Source organism: Eulemur rufifrons, chromosome 1, assembly GCF_041146395.1.
Source record: "Eulemur rufifrons isolate Redbay chromosome 1, OSU_ERuf_1, whole genome shotgun sequence".
In the NCBI taxonomy this organism is placed as follows: Eukaryota; Metazoa; Chordata; class Mammalia; order Primates; family Lemuridae; genus Eulemur; species Eulemur rufifrons.
In genome coordinates, this window is record NC_090983.1 from 88,087,518 (window position 1) to 88,102,856 (window position 15,339).

The 15,339-nt window shown below is 39.3% G+C and overlaps 1 protein-coding gene across 1 annotated transcript in view; it reads left to right on the forward strand.

Moving 5' to 3' along the window:
* The window catches only part of NCKAP5 (NCK associated protein 5), a 719,900-nt gene that overhangs the window by 672,283 nt on the left and 32,278 nt on the right, over positions 1-15,339 (forward strand). Inside the window, exon 14 of the mRNA XM_069474609.1 lies at positions 2,986-3,064. Within this exon, the coding sequence (XP_069330710.1) occupies positions 2,986-3,064 (79 nt within the window). The remainder of the gene's footprint in view (positions 1-2,985; positions 3,065-15,339) is intronic.

The following is a 15,339-nucleotide window of genomic DNA, read 5'->3' on the forward strand; positions in this document are numbered from 1 at the left end:
TCTACTGCCAAAATAAATTATGCCCCTAATTTCCATAGGCAAATGGATTTTTTTAATTACTCACCACTTTGAATTGAAATCTATTTGTATGGATAGAGTTGACAAGTATGTCCCCATTTTCATTCCTTTGTTGCTTCTTCATCCATCCCCTTCAAGTTCAGAATTTACCCCCATAAGTCATCTGCCCCTCAGGGGTCATCCAAGAGACTTGTCCCCCCCATCCGAGAGACTTGTCCACAAGCCCAGTTCCTCTTACAAATCTCCAGAGGTCACGCTGGGCATTTTTCTGTTAGGCACATAAAGCCCTAGAAAGGTTCTTACAAGGAGCTGACAGGTAGGACCATGCAATAGCTTTTATTTACTTGAAGAAGGTAGTGGTGAAGTGCTACAGAAAAGTTAGGGAATAGTAGAGCAGGGAAAGGAAGCAAAGCAGTTACACATCACACGTACACACACACACACACACACACACAGAGAGAACATGTTTGCTATTATTAAATTAAAATATAATCTATGAATACTTGGAATATTGCCTCCATATCTAACTGCCAGAAAGATATAGTAGTTCTTGGGAAAGTCTGAGAATGTTAGCTGTGACAATATGGGGCACTCTGAAAACTTGAACTATGGCAATGAATAGGGATCAGGAGTGCCCATTCTAAAACTAAAATGCTGTGTGACTTTGAACAGATCACTAACCCTCTCTGAGCCTATTTTCTTTTGTCAGATGAGGACCTTGTTCTAATTTTTTTTTGAAACAAAGTCTTTCTCTGTTCTCCCAGCTAGAGTGCAGTGGCATCATCATAGCTCACTGCAACCTCAAATTCCTGGGCTCAAGCGATCCTCTCGCTTTGGCCTCCCAGAGTGCTAGGATTACAGGCACGAGCCACCATACCGGGCCCTAAATTTTTTATTCTTTAGTTTAGAATTTCACAGGCTGACAGAGATGATGATTCACCCCATTCCAATAGGTTACGAGGGCACCCTTACAAGTTTAAAATGAGTAAATTTAGAAAAACCCAAAGGAAATACAATTTTACCTTAATAAGTAGGGGAAAATATGCAACATACTGCTGTAAGAGCCAGTATGAACTGAAAATATAAATGGGTTTCTTTGATGTTTCTGTGAAGAAGGATAGAAGACTCCCAATAGATTATTTATGAAAATTAAGATGTTTGGGGGATCCCTTCCACAATGGATCTCTGATTCACCTGCCTTTTCATAAACAAATTCCTGAGCTAAGTGAACTGTGGAAGGCAAATAAGTCGTACTTAGCCTTGCTCATGCTTGTAGTACTTTTCCTTTCTGCCATCCATCAATAAATACTGCTAGAAATAGTTAATGAAGCCCCCTTTTCCTTCCTTCTTTCATTCCCTGACTTTCTTCCTGTGGAGGTGCTAACCAACAGGGAATAGCCCCCAAGAACAGACAGCCAAAGGGGAATGAGAGTGATGAAGCATGGCCTCTGGATGCGGGACCCTTGACAATCTCTCCTTGGGGAGATTGAGTCTGCCATACTCTCTTGAGTCTGCCATCTTCTCGCATGGTACAGATTAAGTACCAATTGCATTCTAATATTGGAACTGGAGTCATAAAATGTAAATAATTGGTCTTATTCCATTAAGTATGAAAATAGGAGGTAAAAAGTAGGAAGCTAAATCCAGCTCAAGGTCAGTATGCAACCATATAACTTTCTACATTGAAAGTATAACATAATGATTCCTTGGCATTCAACTCAAGCCCTTGAGCAAATCCATTGACAGCCTCCAATGTATGTGCCCAAGCGGGACCCCCATTGCATTGTACAGTTCACATTATTATCACTGGCTGCCCGGGTGACTGGCTAGAATGTATTTTAAAAGAGCTATGTAGGGTCATTCCCCCAAGAACCTAAGCTTGACATTGAGGCCCATTCTACTTTGAGAATAACAAAGTTCCTCCAAATGAACACAAATCTAGAGTTTGACTAGCTGTGTTTAAATCCCAGCTCCACCACTTGAATGGCTACTTATCTTCTCTGTTGCTTTGGGCTGGGGTCTTCATCTCTAGAATGGAGCTAACAATAGCACCTGCTGCATAGCACTGTTGTAAGAATTCCGAGATCTTACATGTAAATAGCACCTGCCACATAGTACATGAGCATCTGCTGTTTTTATTATGGTCGAGACTGTTGACGATGTGGTTACTGCTATTGCTACTGGATTGGAAGGTAGGGGACCTGGGTTTCCATTGCCAGCTTTGCCCTTTACTATCTGTATGCTAACTTTAAGGAAACTTCTGGACCTCAGAATTCTCACGTGTAAAATACTGTGACTTCATTAGATTCTCTACAGAGTTTTATTTGATGCTATACCACCAAGCACCTGGGTATTCCATCTAAAATATAAGGGGGATATTTTTGACATGAAAAAATCTCGATAAAAATCTCGCTGCTCTAGTTCACTGATCATATGTCAGAGTCACCTCTTCTCAGTGTGGAAAGACTGAAATAAAGAATCATTTTCTTAGCTACATTCCAGGAAACGGTCAGGAGATCTACGTACACTTTAAGTACATTTCTTTATTCTTATTAAAATAACTTGTGGTAGAAGTCATTGACTCTGGAGGAATTATATCTCTTTAGACTTTAATTTTTCCTAACAGCCCTGTGTTACTGACTTTTAAGTATTAAAAACCAAAGCTTTTATCTCCGCAATCTTGTATAGAATCAGCTACCCTGTAAATCCTCTCTTTAAGAGCTGGGGTTATATTTCTGAAAATATTCTCTTATAATTAAAACTTATAATAAAGCCAAATGATGGAATGGGGGAAAGTGGAATGAAAAATGTGTATGTATATGTATGCATACATACAGCCACACATGTATGTACAGGCACACTCACATGCCCACACATTTGTTACAAAATGTCCCATTATAATGATGGTTGTGAAAGATCTATTTAATATAATAAATAAGAACGTCTAGTATTTTCTTGTTGCTGCAGATAAAAGAGGCAAATGAAAACTTGCAAGAGGATGAAGAAGATACAGTTGCAGATTCCGCGTTTCAGAGCCACATCATAGGTAAAAGTTCATGTCTTGATACATCTTTTACGGAGAGGTTTTCTACATGCAACCTTCTCTCAGACACAGTGCATTCCTAGAGACCATGTCTCATGCCTCCGCCTATCAAGACTGAGTCGTAACTGCTCACATGTGGTCACCTTTATCTTCTTAGACCCATAAAATAAGTGGGTCAAAGCAGCACCTATGAGGAAAACATAGGTGTTTACAAAGGAATGCAGTGTAAACTGATGAGAAGTACTTGTCACTATAAAACAAAAGTGATGCTGAGTGTAAATAATTTTTCTCTGAGGACAAAATCAGCTTTGAATCGATCTAGTTTCCATAATCGTCTCAAGAAGCACCTAGTGCAAATACGTATTGGTTAGAAATGTGGGGTGATGGCTTTATTAAATTGAATATTTTTTTGAATCGAATGTTTTACACATAATACCAAAGAGAATAAGAAAATATAATTTGCCAAAATCTTCAACTTATTTTCTTCATCATTTCTGTTAGAACCCTGAATGTAGATAGTCTTGTCTCGGAAATAAGTTCAGCTTGTCAGCCACTTTCTTAAGATTGTGCATGGCACCAGGCTGAAGGAATCCAAGTTCCCAACACAGAGGGACTGTGCTGACCTTCAGCAGCCAGGACGTACCCAGTGATGGCGGAGTTGTCTGTCACTGTGATCCTGGTCAGCAGATGGAAGAGGTGATGCCTTTAACAGCTCCAGGCCACCTTGGACGCTTGAATTAGCTGTTCCGTGGGCTCTAAAACTAGCTGCAGATGTGAGCGTGCTGATTATTTGGCTTTCCACAAGATACCAAGACATGGCAGAATCATTTCTCCAAGTCCCATTGGGTGTCAGAGACAGTATTGGATGCCACGTGCCAGGATATGGCAGCACCACGGATTGCTGGTGCCTGGTATAATCAGTGTCCATCACTCCTGTCCTTTCACTCGGAGCATCTTTAGCTGCCAACTCTCAATATCCCACCACTCTTAGCACCATGTTGGTGCACTTTGCAGCTGATTTTCTAGCATACTCAGCAGTCTTCTGCAAACTATAATTTACAGTTTGTCACAGAGAGTTGTTGTACCCCCACAGCTTAATGAGACTGGCACACCATGATTATTCCTTTCACTTGTAATTGGGAATACAAAAGTCTTAACAAACACTAAATGAGTATAGTCTGAATAAGATTATTATTCCAAAAAGACATCCTTTATTATGGTTGTCAATGTAAAATGCTTAAATTGGTATCAGTTCTGTGTAGTTGGCTAATATTCAAGTTAAATATTGTTTCACAGCCTTCAAACATGACACTATGTAAAGCCCCACTGAGTCATCATTTTTCTATAATGAAGTGTTTTGGGGCCTGTTAAAATAGCGTATATAAAGTCAGAAGCTAAACTTTTTCCAAGAGAACTACAGGAATCTTAATATTTTGCCATTCTTTAGATCTGTGCTGTTTAATATAATAGCCACTGGCCACACGTAGCTATTTTAAGTTAATGAAAGCAACATAAAATTAAAAATTTATTTCCTCAATCACACTAGCCACATTTCGAGAATTGAAATGGCTGCATATTCTGTAAAGTCATGCATCATTTAATGACAGGGATACAGTCTGAGAAATGCATCTGTAGACCATTTTGTCATTGTGGGAACACTGTAGAGTGTACTCACACAAACGTAGATGGTGTAGCCGCTACACACCTGGGCTGTATTGCAAAGCCTGTTGCTGCTAGGCTACAAACCTGTACAGCATGAACATGTTACTGTACTGAATACTGTAGACAATTATAAAACAATGGTAAGTCTTTGTGTATCTAACCATAAAAAATATATCAAAGATAAAAAATGGTATACGTGTATTGGGCACTTAGCGTGAATGGAGCTTGCAGGACTTCAGGGTGCTCTAGATGAGTCCGTGAGCAGGTGGTAAATGAATGTGAAGGCCCAGGACATTACTGTACGCTGCTGTAGACTTTATAAACACTGTAAACTTAGGCTACACTAAATTTACTTAAACTTTTTCTTCAGTAGTAAATTAACCTTAGCTTACTGTAACTTTTTTTAATTTGTAAACTGTTTAAATTTGTTAGACTTTTTGACTCTTCTGTAATAACACTTAGCTTCAAAAACACATTATACAGCCGTATGAAAATATTTTCTTTATTTATATCCTTATTCTATATGCCTTTTTGTATTTAAATTATTTTTTGCTGTTTATACTTTTTTTATTAAAAACTAAGATGCAAATATGCACATCAGCCTAGGCCTACACAGGGTCAGAATCACCCACATCACTGTCTTCCACCTCCACATCTTGTCCTACTGGAGAGTCTTCAGGGAGCCGAAGTGGAGCTGTCCTCCCCTATGGAACACCTCCTGAAGGACCTGCCTGAGGCTGTTTTACAGTTAACTTGTTTTTTTAATAAGTAGAAGGAATACACTCTAAAATAATGATTAGTAGTATGTTTACTTATGTAAACCATAACATAGTCATTTACTATCATTATCAACCATTATGTACCATGCATAGTTTTATGTGCTATACTTTTATATTACTGATAGCACTGTAGGTTCCTTTACACCAACACCACCACAATCACATGAGTAACTGCTCTACGATGTTATGTCAGGGGTGGGGCCACCCTCAGAATTTTCCAACTCCGTTACAGTCTTGTGTGACCTCAGTGCATCACATATGCAGTTCATCATTGACTAAAACACCGTGATGCAGCACATGGCTATGTTCTATATCGTATACGGATGATGCATATTCCTTCATCACACAAGCACATATGTTCTGTATGAATATTTCCTTCATCACTGTTCTGTTGGACAGTGCTGCTTTAGATTACTCTAATGGAAGTAAATTCAGGCTGTGTTTTTGACACAGCATTGACTTGGTGTTCAGATCATTATGGACTTACCTCTTCAAAGTGATGGAGAACTGTATGAATAAGCTACTATTGGCTACAAGTAAACAAAAAACCTGGCATGCCATTATTTATATGATAAAGCCATTTAATCATCTTATAGAATTAAAAGTCTAGAGGAAGGCAAACATGAAAGAGGTGTGTAGCAGCTCAATAACATTAGCAAAAGCCCAGGCTTGTCTATCTACTCGACCATGATGGCTGTGTTGGCATTTTGTCCTCATGTTTGTTGCCTCTGGTTGCAAACTGATTCCCACCACTCTAGGCATCCCATCTACGTTTGAGACAAAAGTATAAGGAAGAGTAAAAGCTTTTCCAGAATCCCCCCAGGGACTACATCTTCTGTGTTACTGGTGAGGAATGGATCACACAGCCAATCCTAGGTACAGAGGATGCTGGGAAAGTAAGTGTGTTGCTTTCCAGCCTCCATTGCATGCAGCAGCAGGGAGGAGAGGGTTGAAACTGTTTCCTGGGCTAGCCAAGCCGTAGGATCACCACAGACCTTTTAAAAAGTTCCTCCATTTTAAGAGTGAATGAAACTCAACAAAGTCAAATGGCTATTTGTCTTAATTCCACAAAAAGGGCTAAGAATATATTTTCCCGCACCCTGATAATACCAGTGTTCTTCATTTTGTCTAAGCCAAATGTTGTCACAAATTCTGCAGTACTTATAACCATAACATATTTCCAATAGCAGCAACTGTGCAAATCTAAATCTGTTTTTCTTCCAACCAATATCAGCTAATGTCTTTGACAGAGAAGAACATTCAAGAAAGTTGTGAATCTGAACATTTGCATTTGTTCAGTTAAGGGTAATCATGTTAGTTTAATCAAACTGTTACGAGTTCATTACAAAACAAGATACTGTTAGCTAAACCTCTGTATTGAAATTCAAGATTTATGACTAAGTAAAAATAATGCAACTAGATTTTTGTTTTTGAAATTGCCCTAATAAATGTCAGACTTCCATGTTAATAAACAAAGCAAACAACTAGACTAATACAAGGATTAACACAGTGATAACACCACCATATTTCTAATTATTCTTTCCTGCTATTTAACTATGATACATTTGCCCTATGTATTGTACTACTTGTGTACTAGGGCTAAACAACTAGTAGGAATTCAAATAACATCCATTGTCTTGTATGGAAAATATCAGCCAGTGATAATCAAATATAATTCCCTTAGTGGAGACAGGTTATTTGAAAATTCTTAGAATAAGGAGAAAATGTCTTTTGAGGAATTTGAGAAAGAATACTATTGAAGCAGAATCCAATAGTATTCACATAAACAAGGAAGCCTTCATGAAGTAAAAGATACATGCTATTTTCCCAAAACCTAAAAAAGTTACAAAGATCAACCTGTCCAGTAGTCTAACAGGTGAATGCCCCAGTGCCCCATGGTTGAATGAGATCTGTTTATCTCCCCCGTTGTCTGGGTGTACTCCTAGCCTCTTCTGCAGGAGCCAGGAGGGTTCCCACCACCAGAGGACAGCATGACAAAGGACATGGCCTAGCCCTGATGATCTGGTTTTTCCTGGATAACTAACTCTGTGAATTTGCCTTGGTGCTCTCCTCCCTACCCCAACAACTAATACTGCCTCTAAGGGATCCTACCATCCAATGTATTGTCCTCCTTCCATTCCTTCCCAGAGTGGGCTGTCCTATCAGCAGCTAATGTATCATGCAGGAGGATAAGAGGTGCTCAGTAAGTACCTTTGAGTGACTTAACACTGTAAACCAGTACATTTCCATTTTCCCAGGGTGTTTCATTTCCTTATTCCTTACCCTGCCCTGGACCTTAGCTAGCTAATGTGATAAATTAACTCGTGTCCTTGTAGTAGTGGATTAAACAGTCACCTTTTAGGCCACATATTTGGATTGTAACAAGGATACCAGCAAAGTTTTACCTTTAGTTAAGAGGAACTCTTGGGAGCCCTAAGTTTCAGGCACTCGGAGTGCTGGTTTAAACAAATTATGGGGTGAGGAAGAAAGAACAGGATCAAGCCCACTCCAGACAATGAACAGCGCAAGAAGCAGTGCCGGGGGAGAAAAGAGTTGTCCTGTGGTATAACCCTACCTTTGAAAAGTGGGCTGCCCGAAGGCTAAGAACGGAGACATAGCTACGTTGAGCCAAATAGAGGAGATTAGGAGTACTGTGTGCAGTGGCCATTTTACTCTGTAACACACAGACTTTATTTTTGTAGCCTTTTATCATACAACCACAGAGCATCTAATTCACAGTAGTAATATGCCCAGTGTGCAGTTAGGAAGAGGAAGAAGGGATAAAGCGTCACATGAGGTATAGTCATTATTATCAAGGAATCTACACCAAATGCAAATGAAAGTCAGCAATTGCAGCAGCTTCTTCACCCAGCAGAAGAGAATAGCCCTGACCCGATGCCAAACTGTTTGTGGTTGTGGGTGTTCTTTGCTCAGGAAAGAAAGGGAAGGTTTCACAGACTCTGAAGTCAAGTGCTTCACGAATATAGAGAACAAGAACCGGGGTCTAGGCACGTATCTCATCTGAATGCAAAGAGCTCTGGAACCTACGTTATGACATCAAAGCCCTAATAGAAAGAATATGCTCAACAGTAGGTATCCATGCATGGATTCTACCATTTGAATTCTCCAGACCATATTTATTTTTAATTCCAAGACTGGATTTTTCTAACCATTAGTACCAGTAGAACTAGCTTCAGATGGGAGCGAAAGAAACCCTGAAGTCCAGTGGTTTCAATAAGAGTAGAAATCTCTTCCTGTCTCACAAGAAAGTCCAGAGGGAGGTGGACCAGGCAATGCCAGACTCCTGTTTTGTCCTTCTGCCTCATGTAGTTTAGGTGCCCCATATGATTTCCATTTTCAAGGTCACTTCATAGTCTAAGATAACTGTTGAAAAACCATCCCTTATGTCCACTTCCCAACAATCAGGAAGGAGGAAGGGATGATGAAGGACATGGCTTGTCCGTTTAAGAGCACTTCCCAGCAGTTGTCCCATCCCTTCTGCTAATATCCCATTGGCCAGTACTTTGTCACATAGGATGGGAGATATTATTTCAGGCAGATGCCAAGTATCCTGGAAAATATAGAGGTTCTCCTAATTGAAAGAAGAAGAGAATGGATATTAGGGGACATCTAGCATCTCAGCCTGCCGCCAGCCCCCTACCAAGGTTATTTCCTTCTAACCTCAGCTGATCTGTGCCAAGGGAACACAGACAAATTTTCACTGTCATTTAATAAATCCATAGGAAAACAAATTTGGAGAGTTGTTGGGAAAGATGTAATTAATTTCAGTGATTTATGCATAGTTCCTATTTTGCATAATCTGAGCTATCACTGGTCTGTGTGCAGTTAACCTTGAGTAACTTTTTAAGAAAACATATTGAACTTGGATTAATTTCCCACCACCATATTTAGAATAAATATTTAATTGGTCACCAACAAGGTATGTAGAAGTTCAAAGAAATCTTTTGTGGGATACAGTGCATCTAGAATTTTCCTCTCTCTAAAATGAAAACAAATAGGACAGCAGGGCTTCTAATATTGTAACTAGCAATCCATGAAAGTCTTTGATCATTTTCTGTCTTATTTCAAGAATATTACTAATTTTCCTTATTGAGACAATTTGAAGAAAGTTCTAGAAATTTAATATAGAGAGAATGGCATTCATATTTCAAGTAAAATTAAAGCATATCTCGGCTAATTGACCAGACTCTCACAGCTTTTTGCGTGGAAGGCTATTTGAGTCAAGTGTCACATTTTGAATAGCATGCTAACATATTGAGGCTTAATTATAGACAAGGAGAGCTATTGATGATCAAAACAAAATGTGGGTGGGAAGTAGAAATGTTCTCAATAACAACTTTGGTAGATATTGTCCTATTGACTACTAACAGACTGGCACCAAACTGAAAACTCCTTAGATAATAATGCCCATGGATTGGGAATAGGATGGTGTGGTTTTGTATGATTCAGATCACATAGTAAAACTTCCCAGGATGATTTTGATTCTGCATTTCCAGGCATACAGAGTGACACCTCAGAGGTTCTGTAGAGCAGTAGCTTGGGCAAGGAGATTTCTACTGTGGCTGCACTGAAGTCACCCATTAATAACTAACCAAAAGTGATAAACTCCAAAGGCAGCCTGAAATGTGAACTCCGCTGCCGTGAAGTTAGGGCCATGGAAACAGGACCATGTGGTTCCTTCTGACCAAAGACTGGGAATAATATCAATTTCCATCCATTGAGTATCTAGGACTTCTCAAGCCCTGTGCTTGTAACGTTTGGTGGCATCCTCCTTGTTTTTCATTCCTTCACATCTAGTTCTCTGGTTTTATCAACTTGGTCCTCTGAGTGCTTTCCTCTCACTAACAGAGACAGTCACCAGATAAAGCTTTGGTCTGGATTTGTGAGCATACTGAATCCTAGTCCATGACTCCCTTCCTCTTTCTTTTTCACTAGAGAGAATTGTGGAGTTGGAGTTTGAAAGTGTGGCTTTTTTTTTCTCCTATAAAATATTTACTCCTACAGCTTGCACCAGGGAGCTGTGTTCTACTTAGTTCAACAAGCCTGTATTGGGCATCTTCTGCAAACCATGCCCTGTGTCAGATGCTGGGGATATGGGAATGAATAGGAAGCGCTATCTGCCCTCTGCAAACTGCAGTCTAGTAGGGAGGCAGAGAAGCAAGCAGATAATTTGAATACAGTGTGATAACTGATAAGGGAGAGGTGTGCTCTGCATACATGTGAGGGCCCAGATCAGGGTGCAGAGCCCACTTCTGGTGGAGCTGAGGGTGTTGGGTTTTGTCCGTCAGTAGAAAACATGAGTGAGAGAGTAATACATTGAAGTTTAAGAGCATTTACCATTTAGATCAGTGGTTTCCAAACTTTGCTACACACCAGAATTACCTGGGAAGCCTCTAAAAATGCTGATACCAAAGTCACACCCCTTACTAATTAAATTATAATGTCTAGGGATGGGAGCCAGGCATTAGGAGTCCTTAAAGATCCCCACGTGATCCCAGTATGCAGCAAAGTTTGGGAACCACTGTCCTAGGGGGTAAGATTTCATTAGCAAAGGAGAGAGAGATGTCCTCGAAGTCAAGGGAAACAACATGAGCACAGGCCTGGACATAGGCAGGAGCGTGGAGCACTGTTGGGGAGGACAGTTGGTGAGACATCGGCTTAGCTAGAGTAGAGGGTAGATTTTGAGGATGAGGTACAGATAGAGTTGGATTTGTAGGATGGGACGAGATGGTGGAGATCTGGAAAGCCAAGCTTAGATATTTGAACTTATCTTTACAGACAGCACATAGACTATGGAGATTTTTAAAAGAAGAACAGCATGAAAAAAAAAAAAAGAAAGAAAAAAGAAAGAACAGCATGATAAGAAATGGCCGTCTGAACACTATGACACTCACATTTAGACTTTTAAGATAAAAATACATCTTCATTTTCTCTCACTTAGCCTTGGGCTAACGAAATGCACCAGTCACCTTCATCCTCATGAAATACTGTTTCCTTATCATTGGTGTGCTGTGATAAATAGAGTCATATATTCATGTAAAAGGATTGACAGCCAGGAATATTTAAGGGTTGCCAAAGGGCTCCCTACCTGAAAAGAGCTGTCCTGCCAGCCTATCCATTGCCCACCCCCTGATGACTTCTTTGAGTGAAGGCCCTCCAGTCACTTGTTATAATACCGGTGGTCTCTGGAAAGGGCGCATTCACACTGAGCATCACTGGCTGATAGCAGCAGTGCATTTCTCGGATTAGCACCCCCAAAACCTTATAAGAATGAGCCACGGGACTGGTATATGTTCCTGCCAGGGAACTGAGAAGTGTAAGGAGGGAGGGTCTGACATTTAGGAAAGATAAGGGTGGTATGCTAGAGATCAGGAAGCTGAGCTGCCAGGGCCAGAAACAGATGTGCAGACCCAGGGGGTGGCATGAATTAACCCCAGGGTCCTGAAGGGAAAGCGCCCCACCGCCAAACAAGTGGTCATGGGACATGTTAAGTCAGTTTTGCCTCCCTCCCCCCATTTTCTAAAACCTACTGTTCTGAAGTACAAGGTTGGGGAAACTGAAATAGCTATGCAGAGACCTGTTGTTGTACAGTTCCCTCAATTTCCCCAAAAGCAATCAATTCACTTAAAGCAAGTATAAGCATTGTCTGTAACTTATGGCATATTAAGGAATAGGTGAGTGGACCTCAGCCCCAAAGCCTGAAAGCTACCCAGTGTGACAGAAATTCTGAATGAAGTAAGACAATGACAGATATTATACTACTGTCTACTCCTTATTAAGAGCTTTCTATATGTTGGACACTGGCCTAGCCGTGTGATGTATGTTGCCCTGTCTTATCCTCACATCAACCCTGCAAGTTAGGTATGATGGTCACCATTTGCAGATGAGGCATGGATGTTCTGAAAGGCGAGGTACCTTGCTTAGTGGTACGGTAAGTTTGCAGTGGACCCATCATCCAAACCCACAGCTGTGAAGTGAAGTTAAATAACCTGCCAAGAATTCTAAATGATGACTGGGTATTTTTTGGATCACCTTTCAGGAAACAGAGACCAAGGATCCTTTCAGTAGGTTGTTGGGCCAGGGGTTACAGACTCCAATAAGTTCCTGGGGCAGTGAGTGACACTGGCCAGGCTTGACGTGCACATGCATATGTTACATGAGTGATCTTGAGGAACGTAGAGAACATGACCCATCCCAGGGAGGCAGCCCCAGTTGTCAGGCAGAAGAATGGTAGCCCTATGTAGCGAGTCTTTCCATTTTTCAACAGAAGCCAAAAATTGAGATTTTTATGTGACATATGATATATTCTTAAATGTGGGCTTAGTTCAAAAAAATGAATCTTCAGGGATTTCCTTTTATCTGGCAATATGTCAGATTTGAATTTCAAATTCCTTTCACAGAATGCCACACCTAAAAGTATAGGACAAAATATAAAAATCTTTTTATTTCCTTAAATGTATGGCTGAGCTGCAGGCAAAGAATTCAGCAGAGGCTAGGAACAGCAAGAAAGCTTAAATCCACAGGGGCGAGAGAATGCCATAGCCGGCATTTGCCCACTGGGTTTGAGATAGTGGCTGGTGACTTGGAACTAGGGTGACCAACTGTCCCACTTTGCCTGGGACTTTCTTGGTTTTAGCACTGAAAGCCCCACATCCTGGGGAACTCAGAACTGGACAAACTGGGACAGTTGGTCAGCCTACCTGGAGTCTGGTTTTAAGGAGCTAAACTGTTGACATATAAAAGACAAGGGCCTAAGTAGGGTGAGATGTTAGATCAAAGACACACACACTCCTCCCCAGCATAAAGCTGGCCAAAAGGCACTAGCTGCAAACCCACCCTGCAGAGGAAGACTTTGGGGATAAGTACCTGATTCACTCTAACTGTGGGGGCTGGGGAGGAAAATGGCTCCTTTCAAGACTGTCAATCATTAGCTCACACTCATGTGGCTCAGGGACCTAATTCACCCTCTCTGTGTCCCCTAAATCCCCTAGTTTGAAATTTTAAAATGGTCCCAGTTGTACTTTCAATACTCTAGAAAAGAAGCAGAGGGAATAGATGAAAAAAGAATGGCAGAATGTTAATATTTTCTAAAAGCTGGGAAATGGGTAGATGAGGATATATTATACTGTTTGAGTACATTTGAAATTTACCATAATGAAAATATAAAAAAAAAAAAAAAAGCAGACTGAGTTCAATACTTTCTGGAATCTGACAGAACCCAGCTCAAATCCTCCCTTGAGGTACCCACTCTAAATTTTACATACAAATAAAGTTCCGAGGAAAATTAAGTCACAATAGGAAAATCACTAAAAACATGAGGGAGAAAAATGACTCATTACTGAAAAACAAGAATCAATAGAATGAATCCCATAAAGACTACAGAATTAGGAATTATCCAATAGAGAATATAAAAATATTTAGTATATCTAAAAAAACAAAATTGGAAATGGAAGTTAACAAAGGAACAAATGAGTGGTCAGATTTGAAAAAAGGACATACTAGAACTTCAAAAAATTAAAAGTTGGTAGATAGTATTTATCACAACTGAGGAGGGAACTACTGAACCAGAAGACAGAGTTGAAAAAATTTCACAAAATGCATCACAGAGAAACAAGGAAGTAGATAATATGAAAGAGAAGTTAAGACACATTAAAGAAATGGTAATAAAATCCACATACATCTAATTGCAGTTCCTGAAAGAACAGAATGAATAGGGTAGACATAATATTAAAAGAATTAATGACTTAAGAATTTTTGAGAATTGAAGAAAGTCACTAACCCTCAGATTCAGGAAGCCAAATTAGCTCTAAGCAAAATAAATAAAAAGAAATCTACACTTAGGCACATGTTGGTGAAAATATAGAACAAAAATAAAGGAAAGATATTGAAACAAATCAAAGGGAAAATATGGATTACCTAGTAAGGAATGACAATTAGCATGGCAGTAAATTCCCCTATGGTAACAATGAAAACCAGAAGGCAATAGAATTATATCTTCAGTGTGCTGAGACAAAATGACTATCAGCCTGCGAGTGAATACTCAGTGAAACTATGCTTCAAGAAAGAAAGTACAGACATTTTCCAAAGCTAAAAAAAATGATTTTTCTGCCACTAGATCCTTACTAAAGTAACTTCCAGAGAGTTTACATCAGACAGAAGAGATATTATCTCAGGAAGGTCTGAAAAGCAAGGAGAATTGATAAGTAGAGAAAGTGGTAAACATTCTATATATAAAAATAAAAGTAATTTATAATGTATATTACTAAATATGTCAACGAGAAATAAATCCTGAGCAATAATAAAACTGGAAATGAGTTGGGAGAGCTAGTAAACAAGTAATGTCCTTATATTGTTGAGGAAAAGGATTAATATGTAAGTTACATATGCATGTTAAAATTTCTAGGTTAACCACTAAAAGAATAGAAATAAAATATAAAACTTCCAAATCAGTAGCGAAACTAGGGAGTAAATGAAATAGTAAGGGGAAGCAACTCAATCCAAAAGAAAACATGAAAAATGAGAAACATATAGAAAAGCTGGACAAGTAGAAAGCATAAAATAAAATGATAGCAATAAATCTGAATATATGAGGATTTATAATCAATATAAATAGACTAAAATCTCGAGTTAAAAGACAAATATTGCTAAGCAGCTATAGCTGTTTAGACTTAATAAACCTAAACATAAATACAGAGAGAAGTTGAAAGTAAAAGGAAAGAAAAGAAAAATAAATATCACATAATATTAATGAAAAGAAACCTGATGTAGCTTTATCAATAACAGACAAAATAAATACATTATAAACAAGAGATTTTT